Source organism: Penaeus chinensis, chromosome 36 (assembly GCF_019202785.1).
Source record: "Penaeus chinensis breed Huanghai No. 1 chromosome 36, ASM1920278v2, whole genome shotgun sequence".
NCBI classification, from domain to species: domain Eukaryota; kingdom Metazoa; phylum Arthropoda; class Malacostraca; order Decapoda; family Penaeidae; genus Penaeus; species Penaeus chinensis.
Window position 1 is genome coordinate 27,301,096 of NC_061854.1, and position 19,150 is coordinate 27,320,245.

The 19,150-nt window shown below is 42.8% G+C and overlaps 1 protein-coding gene across 1 annotated transcript; it reads left to right on the forward strand.

Moving 5' to 3' along the window:
* The first annotated feature begins 272 nt into the window (after positions 1–272).
* Positions 273–10,603, forward strand: LOC125044755. The gene is made up of 2 exons (XM_047641662.1): positions 273–374; positions 8,754–10,603. Exon 2 carries the CDS (start codon positions 8,766–8,768, stop codon positions 10,395–10,397), a length of 1,632 nt encoding a protein of 543 aa, XP_047497618.1. The 5' UTR covers positions 273–374; positions 8,754–8,765; the 3' UTR covers positions 10,398–10,603.
* Positions 10,604–19,150: the final 8,547 nt, after the last annotated feature.

Sequence of the window (19,150 nt, forward strand, 5' to 3'; positions counted from 1 at the left end):
CGGGGTGGGGGTGGAAGGCAAAAATGTGACTCAAACGTTTTAGCAGAAGAGAGTTCAGAAACTTCTAAATATGAAACAGTGTCTGTTTTTTAAACATACTTGATCGTTATTGTAATGGTTGTCTTGAGTAGGAATAAGAACATTTTCATAATCTTAAGCAATTTCATTCAAAATTACTGTGTTGTCTGCCCCGTTTCTCAAGCCATAAAATCGTACATTTGGCATAATTCTGAAACCGGTAACCTACAGTAACGCGTTCTATCCCTGTGCACAGGTACTAGCGCGGTGCCAGCTTTCTGAGAACCAGTGAGAGAGAAGGCGACCCACAGTGAAACATAATTTTGGTAGCTTGTCGACATCACAGTTAGAAAACGGTAAGTTGCTGAGATTACGAATATTCAAAATATATATAGTTCAGGCGCCGAATCTATTGACGTTTTAGTAACTGGCAAATAGTGTACAGTGTGACGAGAGAAAATGGGTTTTATTGGTATACATTCTTATACCGTTACCACTTGTGATTTGTAATAGATGAAGTTCGCCTCGAACATATCGTACTAATTTCTAACTAATGATGAGTTTTTTATTCGATGCTCTAACCCACTAAAAGCCTCCATCTCTCATGAGTACGTTATAATAAATCAACTTCGGCAATCGTTCAATTCAAGCACCAATAGCATGATGATTTAGCTACAGTATACAGCTACATTGTGTGTGTGTATATCTATATAGATAGATAGAGAGATAACAGGCCCTCCATTTTCGTACCCGGAGTGTTAGCGCGTCAAACTGCGGCTGATAAGTGCCAGGGAAGGATGGCACTGACAAATAATCTCTAAATAGTGAACTGAGATCCTGCAGTGGATTAAATGGCTGTTGAAGAAACCTGTGTGTGTGTGTGTGTGTGTGTGTGTGTGTGTGTGTGTGTGTGTGTGTGTGTGTGTGTGTGTGTGTGTGTGTGTGTTTATATGTATGTATTATATATATATATATATATATATATATGTATGTATGTATGTATGTATGTATGTATGTATCTATATATATCTATCTATATAACTATATATATATATGTATATAGTTATATAGATAGATATAGATACATACAAAAATATACACAAATGTCTATACACACACACACACATATATATATATATATATATATATATATATATATATATGTATACATTTGTGCATATATATTTGTATATATATGTATGTATGTATGGTTGTATTTTGTGTGTGTGTGTGTGTGGTTGTGTGTGTGTGTGTGTGTGTGTGTGTGTGTGTGTGTGTGTGTGTGTGTGTGTGTGTGTGCTGTATGGATAAATAAATATGTATATATTGAATATATATATAGGTATATACACATATATTATTTGTGTGTATATATATAATATATATACATATATATAGTATAATATATAATATATATATGTATTTATGTATTCATACATACAATATATGTTTGTGTGTGTGTGTGTGTGTGTGTGTGTGTGTAGTATATATATATATATATATATATATATATATATATATATATTGTTTATATATATACTATATATATAATATAATATATATGTATATATTTATTCATACATACACTATATATTTATACATATATATGTGTATATATATATGTGTGTGTGTGTGTGTGTGTGTGTGTGTGTGTGTGTGTGTGTGTGTGTGTGTGTGTGTGTGTGTAGATAATGTTTAACTATATATGCGTGTGTGTGTGTGTTTATTTATGTGGGTGTGATTGTATATATGTATGTGTTTCTATGTATATGTATATGTATATATGTATATATTTATTCATACATACAGTAAATATATACATATATATATATGTATATATATATATAAACACCGTGTGTATATATATATATATATGTGTGTGTGTGTGTGTGTGTGTATAGATAATGTTTAACTATATATGTGTGTGTGTGTGTGTTTATTTATGTGGGTGTGATTGTATGCATGTGTTTCTATGTATATGTATATATATGTATATTGTATCATCATCATCATCATTATTTTGGAGCTAACGCCGGCAGGGGCGCATAGCCGCATCCACCCTTCGATCCCTCATGGCGAGCCGCCAGGCAGGGGCCCATCTCTAGTTCCTCACGACAGGTTTGATCGATCTGCCCAAGCCACGACCTTCTCGGTCGTCCCACAGGCCTCCTCCACCCAGGGTTGTCTCGGACAGAGACAACCTGATGGGCAGGATCATCCTGTGGGAGTCGGGCCAAGTGGCCATATAGCCTGAGTTGGCGATCACGGATTGTGCAAGTAACAGGTCCTGTACCGTTCTCACGGTGCAGCCGTTGGTTGGACACATGGTCCCGCCAATTGTACCCCATGATCCGGCGCAAGGATCTGTTACAAAAGGCATCAAGACGAGATTCCAGAGCACAAGATAGTGTCCAAGTTTCACTACCATAGAGTAAAACTGGCAGTATCAGGACCTTGAAAACACGTAACTTGGTCCTTCTGCACAGGTACCGACATCTCCAAATACTCTTGTCGAGAGATTTCATGACCCCTGCTGCCAGGCCAATCCGTCTACTGACTTCTTGGTCTGACAGCCCAGAGTCGTGAAATGCACTACCGAGGTATATAAAGCTCATTGTGACTTCGATGTTTTCACCGCAAGCACGTATCTCCTAGCAGGCCCCCAAAATCCTGGATCTTGGTCTTGATCCAGTAGACCTCTAGCCCCAGGGGCTTCGCTTCATTGCTAAATGCATCAAGAGCCGCCACAAAGGTTTCCAGAGATTCAGAGAGTATGGCAACATCATCGACAAAGTCTAGATCTGTAACCTTGATATTGCCCAGAGTTGCTCCACAGTGACTTTGGACAGTAGCTCTACCCAGTATCCAATCCATGCAAGTGTTGAAAAGTGTTGGTGCAAGAACACAGCCTTGCCTCACACCTGAACTAACAGGGAAGAAGCTCGACAGGCCCCCACCACACTTTACAGCACTTTCAGTGCCTGTATACAGGTTTGCTATTAGTCCAATAATCCTTATTGGAATTCCTCTTAGTCTCAGGATCTCCCAGAAGGATTTGCGAAGCACCGTGTCAAACGCCTTCTTGAGATCGATGTAGGCTGCGAGCAGCCCACGTCCGAACTCACGACGGCGCTCTAAAATGATTCGAAGCGCCAGGATGCGGTCTATTGTGGACTTACCAGGAGTGAAACCAGATTGCTCCGGTCTTTGGTGCCTTGACAGGTGGTCCCTGATACGTCTCAGTAAGATGTGCGCGAGTACCTTGCCTGGTACACTGAGTAGTGTAATGCCTCGGTGATTGCTGCAGTCCCACCGATCCCCTTTCCCCTTCCAGAGAGGGATGACCACACACCTCAGCAGGTCAGGGGGATAGGTACCAGTCTGCCAGATGGCAGACAGGACTGCATGCAAGCCCCTTGCCATAGGTTCTCCACCAGCCTTTAACAATTCGGCTGGGATGCCACAAACACCTGCTGCTTTACCACTCTTCAGCTTGGAGATCGTCCCCCTGATTTCGGTCAGGGAGGGTGGATCCTCGCTGATGGGTAGATCTGGCAGAGGAGTCTCAACATTACCCACATCCATGTTAACTGTTGGTGGATCAACCTTATACAACTGCTCAAAATATTCAGCCCAACGCACACGCACCCCATCAGGATCTGAGATTATCTGGCCACTTGCTGAGCGGACTGCAGTCGTCTGTGAGGGGGGCTTGGAGTTCAGCTTTCTCAGAGCTTGGTATGCAGGACGAAGGTCATTTACAAGGAAATGGCTTTCGACCTCCTCTGCAAGACTACTGATAAACTGTTCCTTATCCCTTCTCAACAGTGACCTAGTCCTGCGCACCAGAGAGCGGTGCAAGTTGCGATCCCTTGACAGTCGAGCCGCATGACAAGCATCTGTGGCTTCCAGTGTCTCCTGCGAAATTGAATTTTGTCTTGTTCTTGGGGGTTCACCAATGGATTCCTGAGCTGCATCAAGCGTTTCACGCTTGAAGGTATCCCACATAAGAACAGGGTCTGTCTGGCCCTCGAGTGCTGTGAGACTACCAGAGATAGCCTTGGCAAACCCCCAGGTACACTTGTCCTCCCTCAATCTGTCCAAATGAAACACCCTAGGGTGTTCATTTGGGCGAAGGGGGGTTCTAAAGTGGACCCGGAGAGTAGCCACAACTAATCTATGATCAGTTCCACAGAACTCAGCGCTTCGATACACCCTGCAGTTCTGGAGGATCCTCCATCGAGTGCTAACGAGGATGTGGTCGATCTCCTTGGCCACTCTACCTGTACCGCTGTACCAAGTCCAACGATGCGGGTCAAAACGCTTATTAGGAGCCAGAAATCCTCAGTTTCTGGGACCTAGCATAGTCACGGAAAAGGAGGCTATTCTCGCTGCCAGCATCAGCTCCTGAGCCATGAGGACCGACAGACATCTCATAGCCAGCTCGATCACAGCCGGATACCGCATTGAAGTCGCCTAGAACAATACGAATATCTCGCCGAGGACATCTGTCTGCCACAGATGCAAGTTTGGCGTAAAACATCTCTTTCACCTCAAGTTTATATACATCCGTAGGAGCGTATACAGCAACAAGAGACATGAAGCCAAATGAAAGCTTCAGTCTCAATACCATGATACGCTCATCCACTGGAGTGACCTCAACTACCAAGGGTTGAAGTCTGCTGGAGATGGCTATGGCTACTCCCTGGAGATGGTGGCCATCGCTGCAGCCCGACCAGTAGTAGGTGTAGCCACCCACACTAATCATGCCGCTGCCAGGTCTTCTCACCTCCGAGAGAGCAGCCACCTCTACTCTCAGCTGTTTCAATTCCCTCGATAGTAGTGGTAACCGATCGTCCTGTCGCAGGGAACGGATGTTCCAAGCCCCCACCCTGACAGTCCGCCTGAGGTCTAACCTCGGGCAGTCACTCCGGGTGGGCGCCACCTCTGCCACCCCTACTGACGCCGCCCCATATAGAGGAGGTTGGCTGGCTACAGGCCCCATAATCCACCTGCAGGGCTCCCTGGGGCTTTCCCCCACAAGCATCACGCCAGGCTGGCGGCCGCTGGGACCCAGCTGGGATTGGGGGTAACCCACCCTCCCAACCCGAGTCCCAGCGGTCGCCAACCCAGAGGGACCCACAGCCCGCCATACTTGCTGGGTAGGAGGGACTTTAGCCCTCTCCCCAGCATCAACAACTATATTGGTCGTTGCCAGTGGTTATCTCGGGGGGGCCGACTGGCAAGGCCTGCCTCCCAACAGCCGCCCATTAACCCCAGGGGGCGCGGGGGACAGGAGTTAGTACGAAGCCAGGGCGTATCCACACGCCGGTGGGCCATAGCTCCGTACCTTTAGGGCCTCCTGCTGCTCCAAGAGCCTCCACACTTCAGCCTAGGACCGCAAGGAACCTAGTTTCTATGGGTGGCCACGAGGAGGCACTGTAGAAGTCTTGATGATGGAGAGGCTATGAGCTGGCAGGGGAGTATGTTGTATACATATATATGTATATATATATATATATATATATTATACATATATATGTACTGTATATATTTATATAAATGTATAATATATATATGTATTATAGTGTGTATATATATGTGTATATATAATATATAAATATGTATTATATATTATATATATACATACAGTATATATGTATATATATACATACAATATATATGTACATATATACATATATATATATTATATATATTATATATATACCTGTATGCGTGCGTGCGTGTATGTGTGTGTGTGTTTTCGTATTTATGAGTGTATATGTATATATGTATATGTACATATATATATATATATGTGTGTGTGTGTGTAATATATATACATATATATACATATATATATGTGTGTGTGTAATATATATACATATATATACATATATATATGTGTGTGTGCATATATGTATAGATGCGCGCGCGCGTGTGCGTTCGTGTATGTGTGTGTATGTATATATGTATATATATGTATATATGTGTGTGTGTGTGTGTGTGTGTTTGTGATATGTATATGATATATACATATACCTATATGTACATATATACATATGTATACACATACATATGCATACATATACACACCAAACACATACACACAGGTGGTTTACCCCTGAATTAGGTGGGTCAGGGTACCCGGGTTGCCGTCGCTACTCTGCCGTGACTGCCGTCACACAGTCACCACCAATGGGCTGTAGGTTTGATTATATGTGTGTGTATATATATATATATATATATATGCATTTATATATGTTATGTATGTAAACATTATTACATATATATGTATTTATGTATGTATGTATGTAACGAGTGACCACCGAAAGCCACCAGTAAGTGTAGGTGAGATGGTCTTGGGCGGTCAAATGAAAGGGTTCTTAGCTTGCTGGTTTATTGTTGAAGATAGATACGAGACCCCTAAGAAACCCCCGTGTCCCCGGGAGGAGGACGAGGTGGTGGAGCTGGACCCTGTGTGGCTTGGCCTGTCTGCCGTGTCTCCCCCTTCGTCTTACGCACGTGCCCTTTTATGCGGCGGTTCCTTCGAGGGCGGATGTTTATTCCTGTGCGAAAGAGAAAGCCAGGCGATATCTGTGTCCTGCCAAAGGAGAATGGCAGCTGCTTGGACGTAGCGAGACCAGATTACCATCCGGTCTTGCTACGTATTGTTGACAATGTATACATATGTATAAATATGTATATATATATATATGTATGTATACGTATGTATATACATATATATATACATATACTCGCATATATACATATATATGTATACGATACACGTACATATATATATATACATATACTCGTATATGTGTGTATATATATATTGTATATGTGTATGTATGTATGTATGTATATATACGTAATATACATACACATATGTGTGTGTGTGTGTGTGTGTGTGTGTGTGTGTGTGTGTGTGTGTGTGTGTGTGTGTGTGTGTGTGTGTAACCCAGCTATATCTATATCATATTACTATATTCTACATTACACGTTTGTCACATATATATCTCTACACTTACAAATGCATATGCATATACTCGTGATCATTGCATCTCTTCTTACCACACCTCATCATTACTCTACAATAAAGTGTGTGTCTGTCTGTCGTGTCTTTGTCTATGTCTGTGTGTATGTGTGTCTGTGAGAGAGAGATCGCGAGCAGGAGGAGTGGCCGAATCACCGCAGGGTTGCTTGGGTGGATGCATGCGAGTGGTGTCGGGGAAATGACGGATGACAGCCCTGGCCGATATACTGGCAACAGATATGTTGAAATCCTTGAGTTTTCCTACCAACAGTTAGGGCATTGGTGTGTCCAGACAGCAGCCCTATCCATGCCATTCGTGTTGTCAAGGAATCTAAACCCAGTTGAAAACGCGTGGACGGCCATGTCAAAATACATGCAGCAAGACCACACTCACAATCGTGTGGCAGTCGTAAATAATGCCCTCCAAGCATGGGAATGCCTGCGATGTGAAGGCCGTGCCTTGACAGCCGAGTTAGTGCCATCTATGCCTTGGCGCTTTGATTAACTGTGTTTTGGCAGCAGGGGGTGGAAATACAAAATATTAAACTTGAATGTATTACCAGTATCTTTTTTCCAAATTTTGATCTTACTGGAATTTGTCAACAGTCAATAAGTAATATAATAGTAATAATGCTTGTGAGTAGGACCTGTCAAATCAATTGTCTGGCTATGCCACTTGTCTTTTTCTGCAGCATGACAATTGACCCAACATTTAAAAAAAAAAATGTATAAGAAAGCCAATTGATCAGTGACAAAGCATTAAAACATAAATTACCTGCGAATTGATAGCCTGTTAATTCGTGATATGCCACTCAGACCCAAAAGTAGGGGGGAATGAGGAGTACCAACAGTTTCCTAGCGTTAACATCTGTATTTCAAAAAGTATCGTTGTGGTCAGAACGTTTAGCATTTTTTTTAACAAACGTTTTCTGTGTAGCTGTACCTGACTTGGTAGTCAGGACAGCTAAATAGATATACAACATTGAAACACAAATCAAAGTGCCATCTCGTAGGCTGTTTTAAAGGTTTGCAATAGTGTTACAGTTGCTGAAGATAAAAGTGAATTTTATTTGAGAGTAACTATATAATTGTAAAAGTATTTTCAATTGTTTTCTGATTTCTAAGCTTAATTCCCCCATAAATGTTAGTTTTACGTATCTATGATCCCTTTTAATGGTTGATACAGTAGGTTGATTTGAGATTTTTTTTTTTTTACTTAGAAAGATCTTTGTTATTTTATCATATATTGGTTAGTTTTGTAATGTCTTTAATCATTTTCTTCACTATATATTCTTATTATGTCTTTGTTTGTTTACAGTTTGTTTTATTATTGTTCTTGTTTTCTTATGAAAGTTCGAATTATTTCTTATGCACCGTTGTTGATATAGAGAACCACTTTTCCCTCTTATATAATGCATATTACTTTGGTTCATTATCACAGCACTGGTGATGGATATATGATTAATCTTCGAAACGTTTGATAATAAACATAATTACGGCCATGTTAGTCTACCGCTGTGTGTGTGTGTGGGGGGGGGGGGCGTGCATTCATATTTATATAGATATGCATTTGTTTATATGTATGCAATTTATGTACAGTGTATATTTGTTTATCTATATGTGTAATAGATACGTGTGTGTGTGTGTGTGTGTGTTTGTTATATATTTATTTTTATCTTCTCTGTTTTTTTTACAGGTACCCAGCAAGATGGCTGATCCTAATAATGGTGTCATGTTGGCATATCAGTATGTTATGACCAATGAATATGGACTACAGCTCAATCAACCAGTAACACAACTGAAGAAACTTGACGAAAGGAACCAAATCAAAATACTCGCCATTGGCAAGGAGAATACGAAACCAACCAAAGCCTTCCTGTTGATTGGCCAAACAGGAGCCGGTAAGACCAGGCTGTTGAATGCGATGATTAACTACATTATGAAAGTCAAATTTGAGGGTAATTGTAGATATACCGTAAAGGATGAAATAGGCACCATGCCGAAAACCCAGACTGAAAGCCAGACAGAGTTTGTGACTGGTTATCTCATCTATCAGCAACCCGGGATGACAGTCGATTGCAACTACCTAATCATTGACACTCCAGGGCTAGGGGACACAAGGGGGAGTGAACAGCAGCATAGGATAAAGAAACAAATGGAAGTTTTCTTAACAGACGAGACATTTGAAATCAGTGAACTCCATTGCCTCGGTTTTGTTGTCAATGGAACAATCAATAGGTCTCATGCTTACCTAAAGGAAATTGTTACGGAGTTCGAGTCATTGTTTGGAAAGGACACAGTTAAAATCACTAAGATTCTGGCAACACACACTGACGATGATACACCAGCAGTCAGCAAAGTCTTAGATGATATGAATATCAAAGCAGATAAACTATATACCTTTGATAATGGCGTTCTGTATTGTAGTAACCAAGGAAAAAAAGCAAAACTTAGCCAAATGCAATGGGAAATTCTTACTAGCAAGTATGAAGAATTTTTCGAAGACATGCTGGTCGCTAAACCATGCAGTCTGAGGCTGTGCAAAGAAGCCATTAAAGAGAAGATGAATCTTGAGAGATCATTGCTGATGTTGAAAAGGCACATAAACAATAAAGTGAAGGCCCTGTTGCAATGTAGGAACAATCGAAAGCTGTATGAAGAATACTATACTGCCATTAAACGCAATGAGGAATTTGAACGTGAAGAGACAATCACTGTGAAAGAGAGATTTCCCATCAACGGGCGTTTCACTCACGCCCATAACTGCCCCATATGTGAGCAGACATGTGTATACCCTTGCACTATTTTTAGTTGTTGGTGTCCCAGGGGAGAAGAACCTTGTGACTTTTGTCCTTGCAGCAAGAATTGCCACGAGAGGGAAGACGAAACAATCGAAAGCAGACAAGAAAAAAGACATATCACAAACGAACAGATGAGAGACAAATACGAAGGGGCAAAATCAAGCCTGCAGAATATGGAGGAACTTATGGAAACACTACAAGAAGAAACTGACTACCACACCAAGCAAATGGCTATTTACATCAAGACAATTGTCAGCCACATTGAGCGAATCAATGAGATTGCAAGGAACCCAAATCGCAAGGCTACTGAAGACTATCTTAGTGAGCTCATTAGCAATGTAAAAGAGACGATGGTAAGGGGTACTTCAGATGCATCAGATCGACAGTACATAACTGAGATGTTGGATGCACTTCCAGAGCAAATAGACCAAATAGTACTCGAGGTAACAAGCAAGAAGACAAGTATAAGTGATCGGTTCAAAGCAATGACTTCTTATGCTAAACATAATATAAACCCATTTGGAAGAAGTGGACAGTAAAATAGAAAAAGAAAAGGAAACGGAATATAGAAGCAAGAGGTTTCCATCTTTCCATTATTCCTTGGCCATTTTCGTAGTTGTCGAGTTCCTATTTTATCTGAATTAGGCCATATCAGTATTTCAGCGACGGAAAATTGCAACAAGTATATAGCTTTGGATAGGATTTTTATAGAGATTTCTTATTTTTCTTTCTTTCTTTTCCTTTCTTTTCTTTTTTTAGGGAGTAGGAAAATCCTGTCAGAATACTCTAAAGGTTGGGATCGGTAAGGAGAAGTGAGATTCTTCATTATGAATGATGCGTAACTCGAAATCTGAATAATCTAAAGAAGTTATAACTGTTGTAGAAATAACTACATTATATTTGAATCGGTGTATTATAATATTAGGAATTACATTTTGTAGATGATAAGAAATATCTATAGAAATATAATTTCTTTACTATAATACTTGCTCTTCTAATCTCTCTCTCTCTAAGTCCCTCTCTATATCTCTATCTCTCTCCCTCCCTCTCCCCCCCAATCCTTTGCCCGTTGTTGTCGTGGGGGGGCTTAGGAGACGGGACTGAGACCCAATGATGGGGAACTCCTCAACCTTGAGATTCAGCCATTGACTCAACTAATTTTGCATGGTCTTTTTTTCCCACTTATACTTTTCGTTTCAGTTTCTTCACCAATCCCTTCTACTATCCACCTCTTAAGGTGTGAGAGCCGTGCTGAAAGGATGAAAGGCTGACTTTGTGTCAGTCCTGAACGGCCTGATGGAACCATGGGCACGGTATTCCCCTGCCATACTTGGTCCTTAGCCCTCAAGGGGACCCTGAGGGGTGGACTGTTTTTTTTTCCCCAATATACTCCAGGCTTATGGCCAATAATGAAGACGTAACCCCACTATTAGGGGCAATGAGGCTTGCCCCTTTATCAAATAGCCCCAATCCCGGCTCCCCTTTGACCACGGCTCCGAACACTGCAACAACTCCCCCATCATCAATGCATACTAGTACAGTATCAACCATAATCAACAACCAACCCCCAGGAGACATTTCTACTCTCCCAATATGCTCAACTTCAACACCTTTACTCCCACAACCTTCTTCATCAACCATCCCATCTCCCCTTATTACTACCTTACAACCTTATTGCCCACCTCCCCGTAACACTACCCCCCTCAACACTACTCCCTCCTCCACACGTCCTCGCACTTCTACTACCCCCACCTCTACAAGAATCCTAAATATTCTATTTAGCCTAGCCAAATGGGACCGATTTTTCGTGATCCCTCCCACAGCTCCCTACTCTCAAAACACCCTCCTCTTCCAACAATGCCTCCAAAAACAAGTAGGCAAAGTCTCTTTCCGTAGCCGACGCGACCACTCCCGTCTCGTCACAGTAACAACTGAAAACGAAGCTATAGCATTAACAAAACTAACTGATCTATGTGGTAATCCCATCCCTACAGAACCTCATCCAACCCTCAGTACTTGCACTGGAACTGTCTCTATCTCCCCAACAGATTGCCCAATCCATGACAAAGAATGGTCAGATTGTGGAGAGGACTCACTCGCTTGTCTCACAGACTATGATGCAACATATGTACAATGCTACTCCATTCCTCCCAGAGGAAATCGCAAGAAATCCATCAACATTGCCAAAATTACTTTCCGTAGACATGACCTTCCCTTAAATGTTTACATAGGTGGGGAATCCCTACCTGTCCGACCATACCAACCTCCTCCTCGTCAGTGCCAAAATTGTTGGCATTTTGGACATCCTGCCAAACATTGCCGTTCCACAGCCAGATGCCCGATATGTGCCCAACCTGGCCATACTCGATCAAATTGCTCTGCACAATCACGCACATGTGCAAACTGTGGCGGCCCCCATAATGTATTTTATAAAGGCTGCCCCACCTACAAATTTGAGTCTGAGGTAGCAACTCTTAGATTCAGACTTGGACTCACTCTACAGGAAGCACGTCGACAAGGCTTTTCACTTACCCCCTACTCCAGTAATGTCGCTCACTCTGCCAATTCCCATACCTCCCAAGCTCCTACACCCTCTCCTAAACCCAACCCCCCTCCATCTAAATTCCCCTCTTCTACCTCCTACCTTCCCCAGTCAAACTCTTTTGCCATCCTTAACCCAGACACTCCAATCTCTACCCAATCAAATTATTTTGCTATCCTAAATCCAGACACCCCAATCTCTACTACAGCCCCAACACCTTCCCCTCTCCCTCCCCGCACTACCCGAAGCAGACAGAATAAACGTTCCACCCCCTCTTCCTCTACCTCACAATCACCTCCACCTTCCTTTGCCCCTATTTATCAGACACCAGACTTATCTTCCCCCCCTCACAAGAAAACCTTTATCTCACAAAACTCTACAACCAACCCCATTACAGAAACTCTTGAAGATATCCAGAACTACATATTAGAATCCCAAACTAATACTCATCCACCTTCAAATTCTACAATTCCCGCTCCCTCCACACTCAAAGTGACTACCGATATCCATCCTCCTCCTACTCATATTCTCCCTACACCTAATCCTCCTACCCCATCCCAACAACCCCTCCCCCCCGACTCCACCCCTACCTGTATTAACCCTCCCACCATCCCCTCTATCCCCTCCACTCCCTCCGGGATACACACGTGAATCCCTCATGTCACAAATACCCTCTTCCCCAGACCCTCTACCTCCCGACACCCCTCCTGATACAACACCACCTCCCCAACCTCATTCTTTATCCCACCCTCTAGCACCTTCCCCTTCAAATTCTCCAACAAGCACTGCAATCTTTGCCACTAAATCAACGAAAGTATAACAATCCTTCATTGGAACATTCGCGGTTTCCGCTCTCACAGACCTGACCTCCGACATATCCTCTCCTCTTATAACCCATCCATTATATGCCTCCAAGAAACTTTTCTTACACATTCTCCAATACCAATCCCCAATTATCATTTTGTTTCTTCCCACACTCCCTTTATGTCTCGTCTATACTTATCAACCAAAAAACACCTTATGTCATACCTCCCTTTCAAACCACAGTCCCTTGTACAGAAAACCTAATTTCCCAATTTCAATCACCTTTCCTCATAGTAGGTGATTTTAACTGCCGCCACACTCTTTGGGGTGATTCTATCACTAACACCCGTGGCCGAGCTGTAGAGCGCTTCCTATCTACAGCTGATCTTATTATTCTAAATACAGATCGCCCCACACACTTTGCTACACGCACGCAGTCTTTTTCATGCATTGATCTCTCTCTATGCTCCCCTTCCCTTCATTTAGATTTCCAGTGGTCAGTTCTAGACCACTTTCCCTATAGCGACCACTTTCCAGTTCTCCTTTCTCCAACTTCATAAGTACCACTTCCCAACTCCCCACGCTGGTGCTTTGATAGAGCTAACTGGCATACTTTCACTTCACTCTCTACTATTCATACCCCTCCATCATCCCTCTCATCCGTATCAGAAATGATACAATGTTTCATAACTACAGTCCTAAGAGCTGCCCATACAGCTATCCCTCGAACCTCAAGACCCTATACCTCCAAATGTGTTCCATGGTGGAATTCTGATTGCACTAAAGCACTCCGTGTAAAACATGCAGCCTGGAACAGTTACCGCTACAAACGAGGTACCCCTACAAACGAGGTACCCCTCATCAACTATCAGCTCTTATCTCCTTTAAAAGAGCATCTGCCTGTTTTCGTCGTACAATCCGAAATAATAAAACCAATAGCTGGCGAAATTATGTTTCCTCAATTACATCCTCTACATCTATCTCAAATGTTTGGCGCCGGATCCATAAACATCCCCCCCATCCAGCCCCCGTCCTCCATATTCGAGATACCCTCATCTCTGATCCTCCCAAAGTCGCTAATGAACTAGGTGACTATTTCAGCCAGGTCAGTAGTGGCTCTCACCTTTCTCCACACTTCTCTTCTATTAAAACCATCAGGGAACGTACCCCCATTACCTTCACCCTATCCTCTGCTGAGTCCTATAATGCTCCCTTTTCTTCCTCTGAACTCAATGCTGTCCTAAAATCGTGCCGCAACACTCATGAAGGCCCTGACAGTATTCACTACCGTATGCTCCGACAACTCCCATCTTCCTCATTATCCTTCCTATTAACAACTTACAACCACATATGGACATCAGGAAATTTTCCTTCTCATTGGCGAGAAGCTCTTATCCTCCCTTTCCTAAAACCCAATAAATCGGGTACCCTTCCTCAAGACTATCGCCCCATCGCACTAACTAGCTGCTTATGCAAACTACTAGAGCGAATGGTTAACTTCCGCTTAATGTGGTATCTTGAATCCCACAATCTTATCTCACCTTCCCAGTTTGGTTTTCGCCGTGCCCGAAGCACAGCTGACCCCATTGCTCATTTTGAGACATATATTACATCCGCATTTGCACGCCATGAATCCATACTAGCTATGTTGTTTGACCTAGAAAAAGCATATGATACGACATGGAGGTACCATATTCTCCAACAATTGTCCTCTCTAGGCATATGTGGAAATATGGGTGTCTTCATAAAGTCTTTCCTCTCCAAACGCACTTTCCAGGTCAAAATTGCCTCTGCCACATCATCTTTCTTTCCTCAAATTGAAGGTGTCCCACAAGGCAGTGTGCTTAGTACCACCTTATTCCTTCTTGCTGTAAATGACATTGCCTCAGTTCTACCACCAGGAGCCCGGTCATCACTCTATGTTGATGATTCAACTATCTATGCCTCTGGCACATCCATACCAAATCTCTACCAATTTCTTCAATCTGCAATATCATCAGTTTCTTCCTGGGCCACAAACCATGGCTTCCGATTTTCTACCTCCAAATCTTTCTCCATTCTTTTCTCTCGCACACGTGTAGGTCCTCTACCTTCACTCTTCTTATATGACACTCCACTTCAACACCATTCCTCTGGTAAATTCCTAGGCGTCATTTTTGACTCCAAACTATCCTGGCGAGACCATATTCTTTACATCAAAGAAAAAGCTCGTCGCCGTCTCCGAATTTTACAAACCCTATCCCATTTATCTTGGGGCTCAGATCGAAAAACTCTCCTTCATCTTCATGTCACCTTAATCCTCTCCACTCTAGATTATGGATGCCATATCTACTCCTCTGCCTCAACTTCTTTCCTTGCTCACCTTGGTACAATCCACCACTGTGGTCTTCGCTTAGCCCTAGATGCCTTCCGCTCCTCTCCAGTTTAGAGCCTGTACACTGAATTAGGCATACCATCTCTCTCTCGACGCCGTGCCCTCCTCTCTCTCCGATGTTATGCTCGATTCCACTAACTTCCCCTCACTAAACTAACTATCCCACGATCCCTACTTCCTACCATTGCTTCTTCTCCACGTTTACCTACTCCTTTCTCCACTCGCATGGATAATCTTCTCTTCCATTCCCCTTTTCCCCATCTCCGACTCCTCCCGTTCTCTGTCCATTCAGTCCCTCCATGGCTTATACCTTGCCCCCATATTTGCTCCTCTGTCTACCCTGACCCACCAAAATCAAATATTCCTCCTACTGTCCTTCTCACCCATTTCCTTGACCATGCTTCCACTCATTCCTCCAGTATTTTTGACGGCTCTAAAACCACCTCCGGTGCTGGTTTTGCAGTAATCTTCCCAACTCGTACTTTCAAATATCCCCTCCCACCTGAATCCAGTGTACTTACTACAGAACTGTATGCTCTCCTTTTTGCCTTAAAACACATATACTCACTACCCTCTTCCTCTTATACAATTTTTACTGATTCCCGTAACTCATTAACTCTCATAAAGTCAATACACACGACGATCCCCCTTGTTCGTAAGACGCAGAACTGGTTGTTCTACCTATCCACACGTCATTAAACAATCAAATTTTGCTGGGTACCCAGCCATGTTGGAATCCCCGGCAATGAACAAGCAGATACTCCAGCACGCTACGCTGCTATGTCCACATCAAACCAACCACGTTTCTCACATATCCCAGCCACGGATTATTACCCACACTTTAAGACCTTCTTGTATAATCGATGGCAATCTTTTTGGTCAAGTCTACACACTAATAAATTACATACTGTAAAACTGTCAATCTCCTCCTGGGCAGCTCCATTCCATCGGAGACGGCCCTCGCCCGCTTACGCATTGGCCACACCCGTCTAACACACTCCTATCTAATGTCACAATCCGATCCACCCCTATGTCCCTTATGTAATGTTCCTCTTTCAGTTCCACATATTCTATTGTCATGCCCACGTTTTGAAGCAGCCCGTACCTCTACTTTCTCCCACCTATCCTCCCTACATAGACATCCCAACTTATCAGACATCCTTACAGAATCTCACACTTTCTGCTTTGACAACCTGTTCTCCTTCCTCAAACGCATATATATCCTTCACTTGATCTAATCCTTTACATTACCTCATCCGACCCTAACCCATTCACTCACCAATCCTTTAACCCAGCTTTAACAACTAATCACTAACCCAAACACCCTTCACTAACATTAACTATAGTGCTACATGACCTTAGATGTCTAGCGTGTGCGTGTGCATGTGCGTGTGTGTGTGTGTGTGTGTGTGTGTGTGTGTGTGTGTGTGTGTGTGTGTGTGTGTGTGTGTGTGTGTGAACGAGGCGAGAAGTTGGAACACCGCTGTCACCAGATGTAAGCGAGAGATTGTCTTGGACGTGTCAATGAAAGAGTCGTAACTGGCTGGTTTATTGTTGAAGAATGATATCAGACCCTCCAAGAGACCCTCGTGTCTGGGTGAAGGTGTGAAGTTTTGCTACGTATTGTTGACATCGCTCGGCCATGCGCAAGGCTCGTCTGCAGCGCTTGAAATACTGCACAAGCGTATAGGGATACAGGTTTTGTTCGGTATCTACATATGGTTCCTGGAGATCCGATGATCGCTAGGGTCGTCGCGTGCTAGGGTAGTAGGTGTGGCGAGGGCTTCTTACTGAGGTGCATCATTCAGTAGCGAGGAGGGTCAATCATCTTCAGAGGCTGAAATATTAGTATACCAGGCCAGTAAAAGGGCTAAGAAGGAGGATAATAATACTTTTGTCAATCACCTTACTAAGTTGCAAGGAAAATGAGAGCGTAATTATAACAACAAAAGAAGGGTAACGTATCAAGTGAGGTGTTAATTACTTTGGATTTGTTAGGATTAGCGAGTTCAGTGGAGTGCCATCATATTGAAGAGAGAAACATTATTTGGACAAGAATTCCATATCTTTGGGCTAAATAGGCAAGTATTTATGCTTCGGAAACACGGCAGCTTGGCCTGAACTTAATTTTAACAGTGCGCGTCTCGGGCACTACAATCGTATAAGCGTCCGTAATTTTTCGGTGCGGCAGGCGCAGGATTCCTTCATTTGCGGCCATGAGCCGGGCTTAAAATTAAAAGTTGTTACTAATAGGCATAGCATATGAGAGGAAAAAATAGATGATTTAATTCATTCGAAAACAATAAACATGAATGATATGATGAGAACAACCGAACATAACAATAATTAAATAAACTCGAAGGTAATCATTTGTTCCGAGAGAAACAATATATACCAAACTGTGCGATCTGAAGATAAAAATGATAATAGACAGATAAATACTAATAACACAATACACCAATTACAGGATGGTAGGGGTGGGGAACAAGGTGTGAGGTGAGAGTGTGTGTCACTTAGGTTTGATCTCGTTTGTTGTGTTAAAAAAACAAGTTAGGTATTATAGAGTTAGTAGTGTGTGTTCGTTGAGTGGCGTGTACTTGAATTTGAAGAAGGCAACTTGTATGCAAGGTGAGGGTGGGTAAAGGGAGGGCAATAGTTAATCTAGCACTAATAGGTACACTTATTTTTAATAGTAACAAGGAAGTATTGGTAGTAGGTAGGTAGAACTGTGACTTCATGGCTGTGCTGACGAGCGTTCGCGAAGACTTGGCGAGGCAGGTAAGCTGGATCGGGGAGTGTGGCGGAGTAGAGTGAGGGACCTCGTCAGGAGAGTAGCACAGGCGTGAGTGGTCAGCACGAAATAGTAGGACAGACATGGTGTGGGTCAGAAGAGGAATTGGTAGCGTGGTGGTAGATGAATTAGCATCGGCGTTGTGAGGTTCTTGATCCCACCGCAAGCCACCAGATTATGAGCAACACGACAGATGGTCTTGTGCGGGTCAGTGAAATATACGTGTGTGTGTGTAAGTATGTATAAATAGCTTCCACGTGGCGTACAGAAGCACGTGTACGCGTGGCTTCACCGCGCCCTCCTCCTCCCACCTTATTCATCTGTATAACATCGAGGTGGAGATACCTGGCGCTCGGGATATTTTACTGGGAGATAAATTACTTTCCCTCATCCCAATGATGCGGCCTCGATTTATAATTTCAAATTGCCTTGCGTCATCTTGAAAAAAAGATGTCCGTTTGGCAGCCTCGAATTTCCCATATGTCATTATGACGTCATACGGACATAGTTTCTTTCATGTTTAGCATATATTAGGATTAGTCGCGAAGTGAAGGAAATTTATTGAAGAATCATTATCATATAGAGCACCAAATATACGATTTCGTGTTTCTCTCTCTCTCTCTTTATCTTTCTTTTCTTTTCTTTTCTAGATGGTTCTTCTTCCTTAAAGCAACTCAAGTTCTGGGTGAACAAACAAGCGTTTAGATGACTTTTCACACGCCGTGAAATAATTATTTTTTACGTAAACACATTAAGATTATGTATCAAAGTTTTGACATGC

Excerpts from the sequence above, each read along its gene's own strand:
- LOC125044755 (XM_047641662.1), top strand. The coding sequence starts at position 8,766 with ATGGCTGATCCTAATAATGGTGTCATGTTGGCATATCAGTATGTTATG.